Source organism: Nelumbo lutea, chromosome 7 (assembly GCF_056320005.1).
Source record: "Nelumbo lutea isolate HS-2025 chromosome 7, American lotus-T2T, whole genome shotgun sequence".
NCBI lineage: Eukaryota > Viridiplantae > Streptophyta > Magnoliopsida > Proteales > Nelumbonaceae > Nelumbo > Nelumbo lutea.
The window spans coordinates 21,399,439-21,416,915 of record NC_142690.1 but is presented as its reverse complement, the minus strand read 5'-3'; the positions used below and the strand labels follow the sequence as shown (position 1 = coordinate 21,416,915).

General features: G+C 37.0%; 1 protein-coding gene across 3 annotated transcripts; it reads left to right on the top strand.

Moving 5' to 3' along the window:
- The first annotated feature begins 390 nt into the window (after window positions 1–390).
- On the top strand, window positions 391–16,419 carry LOC148845582 (Ubiquitin carboxyl-terminal hydrolase family protein). Of its 3 annotated transcripts, XM_088955718.1 has the most exons (4): window positions 788–1,026; window positions 1,711–1,860; window positions 12,976–14,856; window positions 15,847–16,419. In XM_088955718.1, exon 3 carries the CDS (start codon window positions 13,374–13,376, stop codon window positions 14,784–14,786), a length of 1,413 nt encoding a protein of 470 aa, XP_088811844.1. In that variant the 5' UTR covers window positions 788–1,026; window positions 1,711–1,860; window positions 12,976–13,373; the 3' UTR covers window positions 14,787–14,856; window positions 15,847–16,419. The 3 variants fall into 3 exon arrangements, with proteins under 3 accessions (XP_088811845.1, XP_088811841.1, XP_088811844.1); XM_088955719.1 differs by lacking the exon at window positions 1,711–1,860 and having other exon boundaries at window positions 391–1,026; window positions 15,836–16,419; XM_088955715.1 differs by lacking the exon at window positions 1,711–1,860 and having other exon boundaries at window positions 755–1,026.
- The last annotated feature ends 1,058 nt before the right edge of the window (window positions 16,420–17,477 follow it).

Here is a 17,477-nt window from a genome sequence, read left to right as displayed (position 1 = left end):
GAATTTTTTAATTTTAAGAGAAAAATGGTTGTTGTTTCCTCTTATCTCTTATCTCTTATCTTTTGAAGTGTAATCATACAACTTTTTATTTTTCAATGATATTCTAAAAAAAGACAAACAAAAACTCTCACATATGGGGTCAAAATGGATATTAGATAATTTTCAGAATTCAGAATGTTAAAGAAAAGTTCATCAATACCAATATACCTCTTAATGTAATTATTATACTTTCAGATATTAAACTTTAGAGCAAACAAACATGCCCTAAGTGACCAAGTAGAGTCAACATGCCAGTGAGTGGTCCCAACGTTGGAAGACAACTCGTTTGGCATGGCATGGTGGACCCACTTATACTCTCTATTATGTACAGCAACCCAAATATTACGCCCCAAGGCAATGAATGATAAAGTTGCACATATTATTACGTGATAAGTGATGATGGATTAATGGTAGGAACCAAATTGACACTATTTGAAAATTTGAGCAATGCAATGAGACTAACTTGACACTACCCTTAGGGTACTAAAGTCGAATTTTCCCAATAATTATTTAAGTTTTTTATTTCAATCTAATTGATCAAATTTGACTCGAATCGAATTCGAATTTGAGTTTTGTTGGATAGGAATCGAATTCGAATTTCATAAATTTTAATTAGAAACCTTGATTCGATTCGAATTCAATCTGTCTACAGGCTTATATCCGATTATCTATATTTATATATATACTTATTACGGAATGGGTGGTTTTTTTAACCGCTAAAAGAATCTACTCGTGCGAGAAGATTAGCGCTCTTTCGTGCAGATATTTTATACGTGTAAAAAACATCTGTTTGTTCAACCAAGAGTTTGGTTCACGAGCATACAGACCTTCGAGGGAAGAACGGGAGAACGGCGAGCGTCGAGGAAGAAATCCGAGGAAGGCCATCTCGTTTCAGCTGTGCCTCCCGTAGAAAACCTTACTGCTCTTTGATTCGCTGTTACTGCAACCCCTGTAAGGTTTCTGGAGACGGATCTGTTCCCTTCCAAGGTATGTGGTTTTAACCTTTTCTTTCATTGCATTCGTTTTGATTTTCCCTCGTTCTTCAAAATCTAGAGTTTTTCAACCTCAATGTTCTATTGTATTTGTTCTCATTTGCTCATCTTCTGTTCTCAGAAGATGATTGAGAGAAATAGGAAGTAATTGATTGAGAGAAAAAAGGTGGAAAAAAGAGATAAAATAGGAATGAATATACAATCTTTTCTTATATAACAGATTTTTTTCCTTGCATCTTGTCTGAAATTTTGAAATTCCTACAGTTTCTTTTTCTTAAAAAAATCGTTTTGAAGGAGGCCAAAACCTATTTCAAACCAAAATTAACCACTTTGATTGCAGATCATGATTACAAGTAGATCCATTAGAGTTAAAGCTCAATACCCATAGGCTTTTTCCTAAGATGTCCAATTTTGATTCTTATGAATAATCTTGAAAAGGGCTCTTCAGTTTGAGATGATGCCCCCATTATTTGGACTTTCGTTTTGGCTGTCATTTTAGCTCAAATTCAGCTCTTTATATAGCTTGGAGAGTCATCCTTTTGGTTTTCATTTTAGTCATTCTGTTTGTAAGGCATTATGAGACTATAAGTAGAAGTACTGTTCTCCCTCAGCCACCTGAAATGATCAAAACACATTAGAAGGATGTTTCATTCATTCACTGTCTGAAAATTTGTTCCAGGTGTCCAACGCCTAATACAGCTTCAACAACTTAGGTACAGATTCAAAACAAGAAATACAAGCTTCCTGCCTAATCAACCGGAAAGTCTAGTCATCCTACAAAATTTCCAAATGTCTGCATTCATGAATGCAAGATTCTGGAGGTGGAAAGGTCTGTAAATACAAGAATGCAAACACTTACTTGATTCACCAGCTCCTCATTAGACACAGAGCTTTTATCTTCTGATGCAACATTTGTAGCTGATGACAATTTAATTGTAAGAGCACTATCAGCACATTCAGATGTGAAGTTCAAAGCACCTGAAATCTTGTCATGAATCTTTCTCTCCACTACATATGTTTCACCATGTCCAGCTTTATGATCTGAACTCAAATAAACAGTTTGTTAATCCAAGGATAAAGGACCCTGCCTACTTCCTGAGTCATTTTGTTCACTAGTATTCCTCCATGTGAAGATGAGAGGAAACCATTTTGCTTCATCCCTTTCCACAATTTCAATGAGTCATTTTCCTCCAAAGGCCCAGTTGAGCTCCTACACTCCAAAACCTCTCTGGATTTAAAATGACCATAAATTTCATAAGGAAAAATGATTTTTGATCAACTGAGCTGGAGACATCTGTTGCATTGAGATCCAATCCAGTGCCTCTTGAAGCTGTAAAATTACCACCATGATCTTTCTGATGCTTTGCAAGCAAAGATGGCTTGCTAACATCATCATTCTCATTTTCATGAGATGATTAGGTCGACTAATTCCTGAATCATGAACATTTTCTGGGTCTTTCTTTCTATCATTACTTCCTTTCCTCTTTTTAAATGGTTTGCTGATCTGCTTTGAATGTGACCATTTTCAAGCTTTTCACATCTGACTAGGGCCTCAATTATAGAATGGACCTGTTTACTATTCCTCACATTGTTAATGATCCCAAGGTTCAATTCATTGAGTAAACCCACTAGGGGCTGCAATCTTCGTGAATCTATTGACCTGTTTACTATTCCTCATATATATATGATGTTTATATGTAAGTACTGAGCATTAGGTTGAATCATATCTGAAGGAGTCCCACAAGATGTATGGGAAACTCCTAAAATAATCTTGCTTTCCTATAATAAAAAAGGAAAGAGGAAAATTTGATGTTTATTTTGCTTTTGACATAGATCCTCTTGTGGCAAAGCTCTATGTATGTTAACACAAGAATGAGTTCCCAATCCACTCACAAACATCCATCATTTAGTAATCTAAGTTGTGAGGGCACATACTAGCATTATAAAAATAAATGCATAATCTGAGTATGCAAATACAAATAGGTTGTTTATAGTAAACTTATAGATTACATTCTTTCTACAATAATTAAGCTTTTTAGATGTGGATGGATCCTATGAGCCACTTACAGATTATGTTACTATAGGTTTGATAGTAATTGAGTTTCAAAGTGACAAGGTTATATTTGCTTCACAATACCAATGCATGGCAAGAAGCAACATTGAAGCTGAATGGTGGGCAGTTATAGGAGCCATGGACTTGTTTTCAAATAGATGAACCAGCCGCAATTGGAATGCCATTGGGCTGAGAAGATACTTAAGATTGTGAAGAACATGATTTCTGTTTTATTTTTCTTGCCAAGTAAAGATGAATAACATTATTTCTGTTTTTGATGTATATAAAATCTTACTTGTCAGCAGGATAGACAATGATATAGCTCACCATATTTTTGCCTTTTTTTGCTTGTAATTATAAGATGGATCTATGTTTCGACATCCCTGAGTAGGGAATTCTTGTCATTTTTACTAAAAAGGTTGATGTTTAAAAAAAAAGAATTGTTCTTTTAGATGGTGGGACATGCTGATTTCGAATTTGCATTTTTCGAATACCACATGATTATTCTTCTTTTTGTTTGATGGAATCCTATGCTCGTGTTTCAGTTTATATTTCTCTTAGGCTTTTTGTTTGTTGAGTTTCATTTTTTTTTTCATTTAATTTAGATAGCTTATTTAAGTAAATGCTTAAAATTTGTGAAAGGTGTATTTGGTTGGATTCCAAACGAAAGCTAAACCATTAAAATGGCTAAAAATAATTAATAAAGAGCTCGGAAAAATAAAGCTACTTATGGGCGTTTGGCATTCAGGTTAATCAAGGTGCCCAATTGTTAACTGGTTAATTCATCAATATATGCAACTTAAATTTGTGGTTAATCAAGGCTGGTTCTAAAGACAAATTTGTTCAAGTATGGTTATCAATTTTGTGAGAATGGAAGAACCTACAATGAAGAAGAAAGAGAGAATAATTTAAATCCTTTATTTTCTGTTTCCTTCTTTTTTTGGTGGTGGTGGGGTGGAGTCATGGAGGGTTGGGATAACTGTGCACCAGGACTGCATCTATATGCAATACAACTAATTTACTTTATCACTTGTTTTGTTTTATTATTATTTTTGCACAATTTAATTCACATTCCTTATGATCAGCCCCTGCAACGCAGGGGCCCGCCTGCTAGTTTATTCGAATTGAAATCATAAATCCATTATATAGCTTCCTGGGTCCGTTGGATTCTAATCGAATTTGGACAATATCAGTTTGCAGCCGGGTTGACAAAACTGTATCAAACGATTCAAACCCTATGCCGGAGTTGTTGAACCAATGCTAACTCTAAGCCGAGTGGCAGTCTGGAAGATGAAACACTTCTCCAGGCTTCAATGGCTTCCCTCCATTTCCCGCACTATCTCTGTTTCCCCTCTCTCCCTGCCAAAAATAAAGCCGTTTTCGCTTGTCCTTTAACTTGAAAACTTGCTTCAGTTAGCTATCCTTAGTTTCTTGCCAGAAGTTCCTTAGTGTTCCAAGAATTAGGGAAGAATCTTCACTGAAGAGAGAACCCATGGTTCCTATTTACAATTTCTTGATCACTCTCTCGGCTAAAGGTCAGTCCATTTGCCCAATGTCGTTTTTATTACTGTTCTTTCTTTTGAATGATTGTCATTTGTTTTTAGTTTGATTTCTTGTTAGGATTTCAAATTTTCATATATATATATATTTTGTGCTCTCAGTTTTTTTAAAGTTCAAGCGGTATGGTTTTGAATTGGGTTGTATTACACCTGTTTGTTTATTTCCATTTGAATTAAAGTAGGAGAAATGGACTTCTATGAGGGAAATATTTGGATGGATATGCTTATCGGGGAGAAGGTAGGGAGGGAGACAAAATGTTTTTTTTTTGAAGGTGGGATATTATTGTATTTTTTATTAAAAATTTGAAACCTGTGATAGAGCTTGCGAAGGCTGTCTCCATTCCACAGGTATGGGTTGGGATGCTGTAGTTTTAGGACAGGTGACGCTCCCTGGTAGGGAGAACTTGGGTATTGCAAAAGCCTTTTGAAGATTTGTCCATTTCTATAAGCTAGTTTTCTTAAAAAAGGTTGATGCTATAGCATTTGAAACTAGAGAATTGTTCCCTGACTGGTTTGTCATAATTCACATGGTCCAATTATCTTGCATTTTAGTAAAAGTTAGATATTGGTGTGTTATCAAAGTGAGTGAGAGCATCTTACTGGAATATCTAATTAGAAAGTCAGCGAGTGCTTTGAGGGGGTTATAGGTAGCTCAAGGAATCAGCTTTTATTTCAAGTTCAATTGTTTCCCATTCATGTGAGTGGGGCTTGATGCTTTTCACACTAACGAGAACCATTACAAGATTGGCTGACCCCATAATCCCATATAGTTAGGATAAGGCTTGGATGATGACGATGAAGTAACATTATGAAATGCCTGAGATGACTAACTGAATGTGTGCAGTTTTCTGTGTTTGAAATGTTATCATTTTGCTTAATCAAAGTACAACTGAAAATCAATAATTTGTTTCTTGCACTTTGGTCCCACTCCCGAGTTATCAGAAGTGATCCAGTCATAGAAATCAGGTTATAATGGCCCTAATCCTCAGATAGCTTTTTGTTTTTTTGTTTTTTTTTTCTAATCCTAGTTACTCATTAGCACCATAATCCTACATTCCTACTTTGGGCAGAAATTCCTATCTACTCACTAATCTGAAACTTCATTTGAATTCCATTACCTATCATCTTCTAATGCATTTTGGTCCTGTTTTCTTCTCCCATCAAAAAGTATATGTGCAAAGCAAGGAACCGTAGACTTTGGGGTCAAGACATTTATTATAATTTGGCTTGCCTTTGAGTTCTGTTAGTCTGATAGCAGCCAAGAAGAGAGAAGAAGAAAGAAGAAAGAAAGAGAGAGAGAGAGAGAGAGAAAGGAGGAGAAAAGGAGAGAATAAAAGTCTGGTTCGAATTAGGGAAAGATTGCATCTCCCATTCGGCCAGACATGTTTTATATTACTAATATAATGGAAAAGACACATGTGCCCTTATTTAAGTGAGGGACACTAGTTCTAATATAATATTACAAATCAGCAACCTCAACATAAGTATAAAGACAGAAATACCCCTACACTAACACTCTTCCCCGATTCAACCCTTTTGTAAATAAGTCTGCCCACTGGTTCTCTGTGTTAACATATGCAGTGTCTATTACTCCATTCAGCACCTTCTCTCTCACAAAGTGACAATCAACCTCTATGTGCTTGGTTGGCCATGTCCATGCCATATCCTCGCCAGTCTTTTGTCTAGGTGTATTGGACTATACTTTGTCCACGAACTTGGGTGCCCTTAGCCAAACGGTTGCCTTGCATCATCATTATTGTCACAATCTCCCTTTGGCACGTAAGCGACACCTCTCATGGAACACATTGGCTTGAGTAGTTGCCACTTCCATGGGCAATGAGGCCATGAAGGAGATTGCTTATGGAAGTGGGTGCAAAGAAGTGGACTTTGAAGGAGATTGCCAAACAGTTATTTTTTGGCTAAAGGACAAAGAAGAAATTCCTTGGAGGATGAGGTCTATGGTCAGATAGGCACTGGCTCTGGGGGATCCCCTGAATATCTCATTCACTTGGATTCCCAGAAGTGCCAACTCTTTGGACAACATGCTGGCTAAGGTGGGAGTGTCTAAGGGTTGTCTCGAGTGGGGTTGTCCAGAACTGGAATGTAATCTGTAACTTGTTAGCATTTGTTGTTCATTTTCTTTTCTTTTCACTTTCTCTTTCTAAGATGCAGCTTTGCTCTTGGCACTTGCCTTTTGAGGCCAGTATGTTGTATTATGGATTCTATTAGTTTCTCTTTAATGAAATTTATTTGTTACCTATCAAAAAACTAAAAAAATAAAAAAAATGAGGCCATGATCCAATCCCACTGATCATTGGGGAAACTATCAGTTGCATTTGAAACTTATGGGGATTTTTGTTACATGTGTTTCTTATGTAAACCAACTAAAAAGTTGTGAAAGTGTTATCTGCCCATTAGTGGGCCTGTGTATCAGGGGGTGTCTTGACTCTTGATTTATGGGACATGCTTGAAGGTGGTTAAGTGTCTGAGTAGAAGTAAGACAAGTTGTTTGTTAGTAGTCCAAAGAGGGTGGAAAACGTTGTTAGTACTCAAATGGTGTGTGGAGTTTAATTTTGATTTCTTATTCTAATTGTTATAAGTGACAGACGTTTGGCGTTAATACATGGTCACAGGTGGTGTCCTAATTGTTGGGGGTCAATTTTAAGAGTCCTATTTAAAGTAGAGTTTATCAATGAAAGGGTGTGAAGCTGTTTATCCTCAAGCCTAATTTTTGGAGGTTCCCTCGTCTCCCTCGAAGCAGACGAATTTGAAGTTGTCTTACCCAGGAACATAACAAATGATGTTAGAGCCAACAATGAATCCTGGTTTTCACAACTGGAAAGAAAGGTTGGGTTGTTGATGGTGAAGCAAGAGAAGTTGAAGAAGAGTATGACGCAAATGTTCAAGTCCCTCTTTGCTCATTTTGATCAATTGGAAGAATCCTGCTCACCTTGTAGTTCCGATGGAGATCAGCCACAGAGGTAGTTGACTGAGGGTACTCAATGTGGTACAGATGAGAGCATGTGGTTATTCCAATGGAGATCAGCCACAGTGGTAGTTGAATGAGGGTACTTAATGTGGTACAGATGAGAGCATCTAGTTATTCCAATGTAGTAAAGGGGAAGCATCAGAGCTTGAAGCAGGAAAAGATGAAAACGAAGATGATCAAGATGATGGGATTGTCTCTGATGGTTGTCAAAGCATCAATGGAGACTCATTAGACTTATCATGCTATGTGATGGCTGCAACATCATGGTCCATGCTACATGTTATGGTGATCCCCTCATTCGGGGTATCCCAGGAGGTGACTGCTTCTGTGCTAGATGCTAGGCTTCTTTGTGTTCTAGTAAGGTAAAGCTAACAATGACTGTTGTTTCTGCCTTTGTCTAGTTAAGGGATGGGCGATGGGGTCATATCCTGTGTGCGTTGCTTGTGTTGGTCTTCTTTAAGAACCCAAAGGAAGAGAGGGCATCAATTGTTCCTAGGTTCCTCGCAGAAGATGGGAAGAGGTCTGTTACATCTGCAACTGAGCAAACGGATGAGGTTCCTCTCTTCCTTTCAGGCTCTGAAGGGCGAATGGTGATGCTCTCACTGTTGTCATCAGTAGTCAAGCTTCCTTCCTTGAAGACAATGAGGTTCGGAAGTTGGGTATTGCGTTGTGTATCATTTCATATTGGGTATGGGTGTTAGAAGAAGTTGCAAGGATGAAGCTTGTTGACTTAAGGAGCTTGAGGTTGGGGTTGCAGTTGGTTGATGTGAACTATATCAATACCATCAAAGGAAGAGAGGGCATCAATTGTTCCTAGGTTCCTCGCAGAAGATCGGAAGAGGTCTGCTACATCTGGAAACTCAGCAAAACGGATTTGCGATTGAATGCTTTGAGCCTAAGTGCTCGTGGGCCTTCTTTGTAAGTTGTGCCTTGGAGGTTCTGAAGGACGAATGTGATGCTCCCACTGTCATCGGTAATCAAGCTTCCATCCTTGAAGTCGATGAGATTGGTAAGTTGGGTATTGTGTTGTGTATCAGTTCATATTGGCTATGGGTGTTAGAAGAAGTTGAAGAGGTGAAGCTCATTGACTTAGGGAGCTTGAGGTTGGGGTTGCAGTTGGTTGATGTGAACCATATTGGTACCATTGCTGATAAAAAACTATATTGGTACCATCAGCTACAGGGTGAATTGCTTAGAGACTGTTCTTAGAGAGAGATGGGAGACTGCATACTAGAAGGAGAGAGTCTAGAGCTTTTGTCCTCTTCTTTCCTTGCAATGATAATGGTGAAGCTCGAAGTTGTATTGATCTTCTTCATGGCAGCCATATGCAAGACCTTCAATGCTTGCGCTTCTCAAGTTCTCTCATTCTTCCCCTGTTTCCATCTACTTGATATAGCTCCATCGATTGATTTGTTGAGGCCTTGTTGCTGCCAGATGATTTCAAGAATGGTTTGCTGGTATTGGGAGGAGAGAAGGAAAGTAAATTCTCAGGGATGGTTTGTTGTTGTTGTCAATGTTGCACAGATTAGCAAGCAACAAGTAGTGAATTCTGAACATTTAATGAAAGTTCTTTTGTAGCAAAGGGCTGGTGTTGGAGGAGGAATTGTCACTCAACTTACCACATACCCCCTGCAAATTGCCAATATCATCAACAAATAGAGTGTGATTCGAAGAAGAGTAGTAGGAAACAGTTAATCCTAATACTACAAATTTTCTTCCTCTTCCATCCTTTGAATAATGCTCCCCAAGGAGTACAAAGGAATACAGGGAGGTTGTTCATGAGAAATCTACTCATTTACTCAAGGTTCCATTTTGACTGGTTCACCATTCTAGAAATGGAACATACTTTGACATGTATGATACAAGTGGTCCTCAAAATATTACTCCACATGTTGGTCTTCCAAAAAGACACAGAGTGGGTGAACAGGCATGACAGGTTAGGTGGACCTATCATCCATATTCATGAGGGTTTGGCAAAAGTTTTAGTGCTGGTTGCCAACTTGATGCAACCCTTCCCCTTTATCCGAGCTTAGGACTGATAGCGTAAGACAAGCTCACACTGAAATGTTCATGACGGTTTGGCAAAGGTTAGGTGCACCTAGATTCACTCAAATGTTTTTTTTTCTTGATCGATACAAATCCACTCAAATGTTCTATATGCCAAACAAGGAATTATCATTGAAGAGATGTTGTTTTGTGTTGCTTGTGAGAAGCTTGAACCAAGGGAAATCATCCCTTCCAAACAAGAACCACTTGGGATGTTTTTAAAATCGTGCAATTCACAATTTGAATCGTACGATTTGAATCAAATTGGGGCCAAAACAAAAGTTCCACTTTTAGATCAAGGGGCAGAATTGCCATTTTAGTTATCATGTTCTTGTATTGATGATTTGACTTAAATTATTGAAACTTGGAAGACAAAACATTAGGAATTAGAATATTAGATAACCACTTAACTTTCTTTTGTTGAGCCTTGGGGATGAAAAGTGAAGACATGAACATGATGCTATGTAAAACTCATATTTATATGATTATATGATGATATCAAATAGCAATACAATTAAGGATATAGTTTTTATTGCTTAAAATTGAAGTTGAACTTGATCATACCCATGTCTTCTATTGAATTATGATTTATGAAAGTGGTGTAATTGTAAGGTTCACTACCAGTCTACTACTACAGTACTACTACCTATTTATCTTATGTCTATAGGCTAAAAATTAGTACAAAGTCATTCTTTTCCCTAATTTTTGAGGGGTTTAGGTATTTTTATAGTTTTTTGACAATTTTTAGAAAAATCAGAAAAAATCTTACAATTTATGATACAATTCACGATACGATTTGATTCAATCCTCTTTATGATTTACAATACAATTACGATTTTCAAAACATTTTGGAGTTGGAGCCAATGCTAGTTGGAAGAAATTTCTTTTTCAAAGTTGATGCAAATATCGGAAACTCTGCTGTAGTTGTTTCTGTTGAAGAAGAGATGCACAAACTTAAGTGGGCAACAATGTGGGGTGCCGACACTGTCATGGATCTCTCTACTGGTTGCCACATCCATGAGACCCACGAGTGGATCCTATATAACTCTGTTGTACCAGTAGGGACTGTTTTCATATATCAAGCGCTTGAGAATGTGAATGGAATTATAGAAAATCTCAGCTGAGACATTTTCAGAGATGCCCAAATAGAACAAACAAAGCATGGTCTGGATTACTTTACAATCCATTCAGGGGTTCTTCTTCATTATGTCTCATTAACATGCATGACAGGAATTGTTCCCTGTGGAGGATCCATTCATGCAAAGTGGTGCTTGGTGTATCATGAGGAGAATTTTACTTATGAGCACTGGGATGATATCCTTGACATATTAATCAATATGATGTGGCACTATCTATTGGCGATGGGCTGTGTTTGACTCATAAAAACTTTGACCTTGAGGGCAAGGTCAATTTCAAGGAGGGAATGTTACATGCCCATTAGTGGGCCCCGTGTATTACGGGTGTCTTGAATAATGGGATATGCTTGAAGGTGGTTTAATTGGCTGTGTATGAGTAGGACAAATGTTGGTAGTCCAAAGTGTGCGGGAAAAGTTTTTACTACTCAAATAATGCGTGGAGTTTAATTTTGATTTTTTATTCTAGTTGTTGTATGTGACACAGATTTGGTGTTAATATGTGGTCATAGGTCTCTTAATTGTTGGGGGTCAGTTGTGGGAGCCCTGTTTAAAGTAGAGTTTATCAATGAAAAGGTGTGAAGTTGTTTATCCTTAAGCCTAATTTTTGGAGGTTCTCTCGTCTTCAAGCAGACGAATTTGAAGTTATGTCTTATCTGGGAACATTGCATAACAATTCGTCTTCAAGCTGACGAATGGCTTGGCAACCGAAGTTTCTTTGGGAGTTCTCACTTTTGGATGCAGATGGACTCCCCCATGTGATGTAGAAAATCTATTTAAGGTTCTCCCCCCACCCCAAAGAAGAGAGGGAAGCTATTGTGGAGATACAGAAAGGCTACGATTTTGTAGAATTTGAGAGAAAAGGAATGCAATAATGTTTAAAGACAAGGTCTAATCTAAAGGAACTCTGACAAAGAAACTTCAATTGGCACATTGCATAACAATTCTAATGATCTTTGCCCTTTTTTCTATAGATGACGTCATTAGCCTTTGATAGGTTATGGCTTGTCTTCATTAGCCATAGGGATGCAACTTGTGCAGGCCCAACCTGAGGTTGGACTGACCCTGCCCACAACTTTACACAGGCTGGGCTTGGAATTTTGGTCCTCGGGTTTGGCCTGGGCCCAAAAAGGTCAGGCTTTTTAATTCTTCAGACTGGGCTCAGCCCGACCTCATCTTAAACTGAGCCTCGCCCAATTATATACATGTATGTATGCATATATAGAGACATATTTGCAGTTTGCATGCATACATGCATAAATGCATAATTTTTTTAATAAACTATACATATATGCATACACACATATATATCACTAATTACAGCAAATTAAATTTTGATGGATGCAACTTGGTCAACTTGCCTATCAGGCATTGGTGACGTCATTAGGCATTATGCTATCTTTTTTTTTTTTTTTTTTCCCGAAGCTTTAGTTTATGAAGATTCTATGAAGGCTAATTACTAGCAGTATTTCATATGTTGAGATGGTGAAAACTCTTAATTACAGAGTTTTAATGGCAGAAGAGGAATCGAGGGTAGTTGTGAGTTGGCTCAGAAATATCAATACTGGCTATTGGACATATAAACACAAGATGAGAGAAACACTACAGCTGGCTATGGAATCAAGAGCAGAATTTCTATAGACACAAAAAGCACCATGCGTAGCTGATGTGTTGGCCAGGCAGGTGGTATATTAAAGTAATGTATATTGAGGGATTATCTCCCATGGGGGTTAAATGTGATAAGCAAGCAATGGTTGGAATTATGGGTTAGATAGTTAGAACTAGCTTAACACTACAAACGTAAAAAAAAATGTGATAATGGTTTTGAGTTAGTTTTAATTCGATGTTGTTATTGTCATATTGTGCCAAAGAGTGGAACAAATTTTGCATGTAATAGTTTATCAATGTTCGATGAAAAGTATCTTTTGTATTCCTTTTCTATAATTAAAACACTAATGTATTTTATTTCTTAAACTTCTTTGAAAGATATAAGGTATGCAAGATTTTTAATTGGCCTCTGTCTGAAACATTTTAATTTTTCCTTTATTTTTGTGAAAGTGAATATAGAAGATTTTATTTAAAACCATCCAGCTAATCGGTGCCATTTTGAATATTCAGTCTCATTGTTCTTATGGTTCGATTATTTTCCCTCTTGGTTTTGCAGGTAGTTGATTTCCTCTTGTTGGTCTATCTGATTTTCTACTTATACTGATATACTTACATTTGAAATAGAAGAGGAATGTGAAACTTGGTTGGAGTTGAAAATGCATATAAAGATTCATTATTCGTTGGAGATCAAAATGATTTTTTATTGATAAAACAGATATGCATGTCACTGTCACATATACAGGATGTTTATCTGTATCATATTGGTGCAAATTGCAAAGTTCAAAAGAGAGCTTGGGGTTATTCTTTGATCTGCCAGATGATTTCCTAGCACTAATTGAAATTTCAGCATCTGTGTATTTCTGATGGAAAATTTAATAAAATTTACCATTGAATTGATTTTACTTGGATGTTCAAGCTTTCAGTATAAAGCCAATTTTGAGCATTGTAGCCAAGATGTGGAGATCATTATTGGGTTCTCATAAGGTAATGATGTTTGAAAGCTTTGGGGTGGAAATTTTGCATAAGATTTCTACACCTGTGCCAAAAGAGGCATTTGTATTTGGTCCATTCAACTTGAATACCCAGAAGAGATGGAAGAAGCCAGTAGTTTCTGCACAAACACATTTAGAGGATAGAACAAGAGATCTCAGGCTTGACAAACTGATGAGACAACTTATGCGATTGAAAATAGTTCTTAAATTGCGAGAACTGATGTTAAAGCGAAGGGGCCCTTATGTATCTGTTCAACGGCTCTCCAGGTGGAAGAATATTGTTGGACTAAATATAGAGATGGGCGTTTTCCTTCGAAAATATCCTCACATTTTTGAGATGTTTACCCATCCTGTGAAGAGAAACCTCTGTTGCAAATTCACTCAAAAGATGGCCAATTTGATTGAGGAGGAAAATAACATTATCAAGGATTCTGAATTGATAGCTGTTCAACGTTTGAAAAAGCTCCTTATGATGTCAACTAATGGTACATTGCACATTCATGCTTTAAGGTTGATTAGGAGAGAATTAGGGTTGCCTGAGGATTTCCAGGATTCGATTCTTCTTAAGTACCCAGATGACTTCAGGTTAGTGGGCCTAGAGATAGTAGCATTGGTTTCAAGGGATGAAAATTTGGCTGTTGCTGAGGTGGAAAAGTGGAGAGAGAAAGAATACAGGGAAAAATGGTTGAGTGAGTTTGAAACTAGATATGCTTTCCAGATACATTTCCCAACTGGATTTAAGATTGAGAAAGGATTCAGGGAGAAATTGAAGAACTGGCAAAGGATCCCATACTTGAAGCCTTATGAGCAAAAGGAAGTTATTCGCATTCGTAGCTGTGGAGGGATTGAGCGCTTTGAGAAACGTGCTATTGGCATTCTTCATGAGTTTCTAAGCTTAACGATAGAGAAGATGGTTGATATGGAACGACTATCCCACTTCCGAAGGGATTTTAACGTGGAAATCAATTTGCGAGAACTTCTTTTGAAACACCCTGGAATTTTCTACATATCTACAAAAGGAAACACACAAACTGTGTTTCTTAGAGAAGCATATGGTAAAGGGTGTCTATTTCATCCCAATCCTATATATACAGTTAGACGGAAAATGCTGGACCTCCTCTTACTAGGATGCCGAAGCACTAGGGAATTGCAACCGCAGAAAGGAATATTGGAAAGGCATAACGATATAGATTGTAATGAAGTAGTAAAGTCACCAAGAGTTGGACACTGGGTTATATCCATCTTAGAGAGCTTTGACCATCAAAATCCTAATAAAAATCTCAGTGAAGTTGGTGATACTTCTGACAAGGAACTAAATGAAAAGTATGGGAATCTCTGCAGTCAAGATGATGCATATGTGAAAGGGAAAGAGTAAGTCTAAGTATGATATCATTATAATCCACCACTTGGCAGTATGTGATCTGTGAGGAACAAGTGAAGTTGTGGTAAGTGATAAAGACTAGATTGCATACATCTTAATTAATCATTTTTTCATGTCAATAAATGAACTGAATCTGTTTGAACTCTTCTTTTTGTTGGTAACTCAATATGTTAGGACTTTCCAGTCCCATTGTAAATGTAAATTTGGCATTTATTTCTTGGGTTTAGCTTTTGTTCAAAGTTTCATTTAGACAGAAATCTTACTACAAATCAAATCTACAATTTATTAGTCTTGTTTTTTGAATCTTTATATATGAAACAGGTATGAAATAAAAGAAAGACAAAAATATGGATAACTATAAAAGAGGAACTGCAGCATAAGCTTATAATAGTCTTGGTTTCGGATTTGCTGGGCTTGGTTGAGTTAAACTGAAGTTTATCTTGTTAAACTAAACAATTGGGTGAGAAACTGAATAGGTGCTTACTTTCTTGAATTTGCATCTCTCTCCATCCCTAGATCTCTTCAATATCATATCCTTGTCCAAAGCCTTGACAAAGCCCTTAATCACAAAAGAAGAACACATATTTTTTTCACCTTTTATACAGGGATCAAGACCGATCTCCTTGTATTGACAAATATCATTGCAGAAGGAGATGGCCAGGTTGTTATTTTCTTGGATGAATTCGTGACACCTTGGGTGTATAGGCCTCTAGTCAGAGCAGTTATTAGCCTCTACTCTGACAAGTGCACCTGGTGCAAGCATTAAGACATACCATGAGCAGCTCATTCCCCAGGGTTCTTAGGACTGTAAATACTCTGGCGATGCCTTAGCAAAATCTGAAATAACCAGGGAAAGCCTTGAATGGGGAATTCCAAGGCTAGGTTGTCCAGCTTTGGCTGGTCTTGTACATTTCTCTTCTGCTATATATATATATAATGATACGAGTTCGAGTTCTTCTCTTTTGCTAATTTTGATCTGCTTTTTGCTTTTCTTTCTTTGTTGTAGAACATTTTCCGTGATTAGTTGCTCTAACAGCTGCCAGGCTTTTGACAGATCAAATGGAACTTCTGTTGGAGATCACTCGGATGAACCAGCTTTGGAACTGGATAAGAATGAACTCTAAGACAACCAATAGCGGATGCTAATAAAGGACTTGCTACCAGAAACTGATAATCCATGTATTCTGCGTCTGACTTGACAAGCCTAGAAGCCTATGCCACAATTGAAGCGGATGTCAATCATGCCGCCTTAACTGCAAATAAATATTGTTGGTGCAGTTCACAGCAAGGAGTCCAACTTGACAACTGGAATATGGGTAGCGGTCACTTGTTTCCGTGTTTTGCATCCTCCAACTATGCGAATGTAGTAGTTCAAAGTGAATCCATCAATTTTCTTATTATCTGGTTCCCTAATATAAGGAGGTGGGATCAATTCTGCAGATTGAGAAGCCAATTTTAAAAAGGATGTTGTTTCAACTTGATTATAGTTAGGCAGGTTGTATAATCAAGGATACAATCTTGAAGATTGAATACGAGGAGATTCTAATGGCTGTTTGTGGCCTCATTTAGCGTCCTGGTTTTGGATGCTTTTCCTGCTTACTATAAAATTAATAAAGTTTGCTCGAAATGCCTTGTTTCTTTCTTTGCATTCGTATTTCTAAAGAAAAATGCCAACTGGTTGAATGGGTGGCGAAGCGAAGTATGTCCTAAAGCATAGGTTTGTTGTCTACTTATATGTTTTTGTCCTTTTTTATCGTGTCCATTGGTTATCTCATGAAAAGTGGTTCCAAGTTCCAATCCAATTGCTTTTCTGCAATTAGAGGATCATTTAATCAATCCAGAGTCGGTCAGTTTATTTGTAGATTATGTTTATGGCTGTAATCTTATATAAAAGGGGAGCTCAATAGGGTTGGATCAAATCGGATGTATCAAATTGAATTCCATCGGGTTTAGATTGGATTTGAATATCATTATCATTAAAAATTAAACTGAATGAATTTCGTTTTGTATCATGAATAAAATGATTTGTGAGTAATTTTCATGATATTTGGAGATTAGAGACATGTTAATTTTATGTGAAAAACTGATAAAAAAGAAGCTTAGATTTAAGTGCAGTTCCGTATTCGATACATATCATAAACAGTGAATGGAAATAGGGAAAATTTATGATATGGAAAAGATATGGTATTGGAAGAGTTTTGACCAATCAAAATCCACCCATGAATTTTAATTGATAACATCTGATTATTACTTAAATGATTCCTGTTGATTGGTCAGAATTTGACAAAAAAAGTTTATTCCTATATCACATCTTTCTGGTATCATACTGGAACCCATTAAATAGATTATAACATTTTGTGATTATGGATTTTAGTTTCATTTATTTATTTATTTTCTTTTTGGGTTCAATTATGACATTGGAAAGACATGGTATCCAAAAAATTCGTGACCAATCAACTGTTATAAAAAACCTGGTAACCAATCAAGTAGTATTTATCAAAATTCATTAGTGGGTTTTGATTGATTAAAACCATGTATTTCCAGTAAATTTTAATTGGGATTTAAAAGTTTAAAGATGTGTAGATTACAACTTGCTAAATTCCAACTTTTTTTTTTGTGCCCTGTACAAGGCCCCTGCAGCTTTTCGTATGCAACGGTTTGTTTCGGGCCCTGTACAAGGCCCCT

Coding starts and splice junctions, on each gene's coding strand:
- LOC148845582 (XM_088955719.1), top strand. CDS start 13,374: ATGTGGAGATCATTATTGGGTTCTCATAAGGTAATGATGTTTGAAAGC.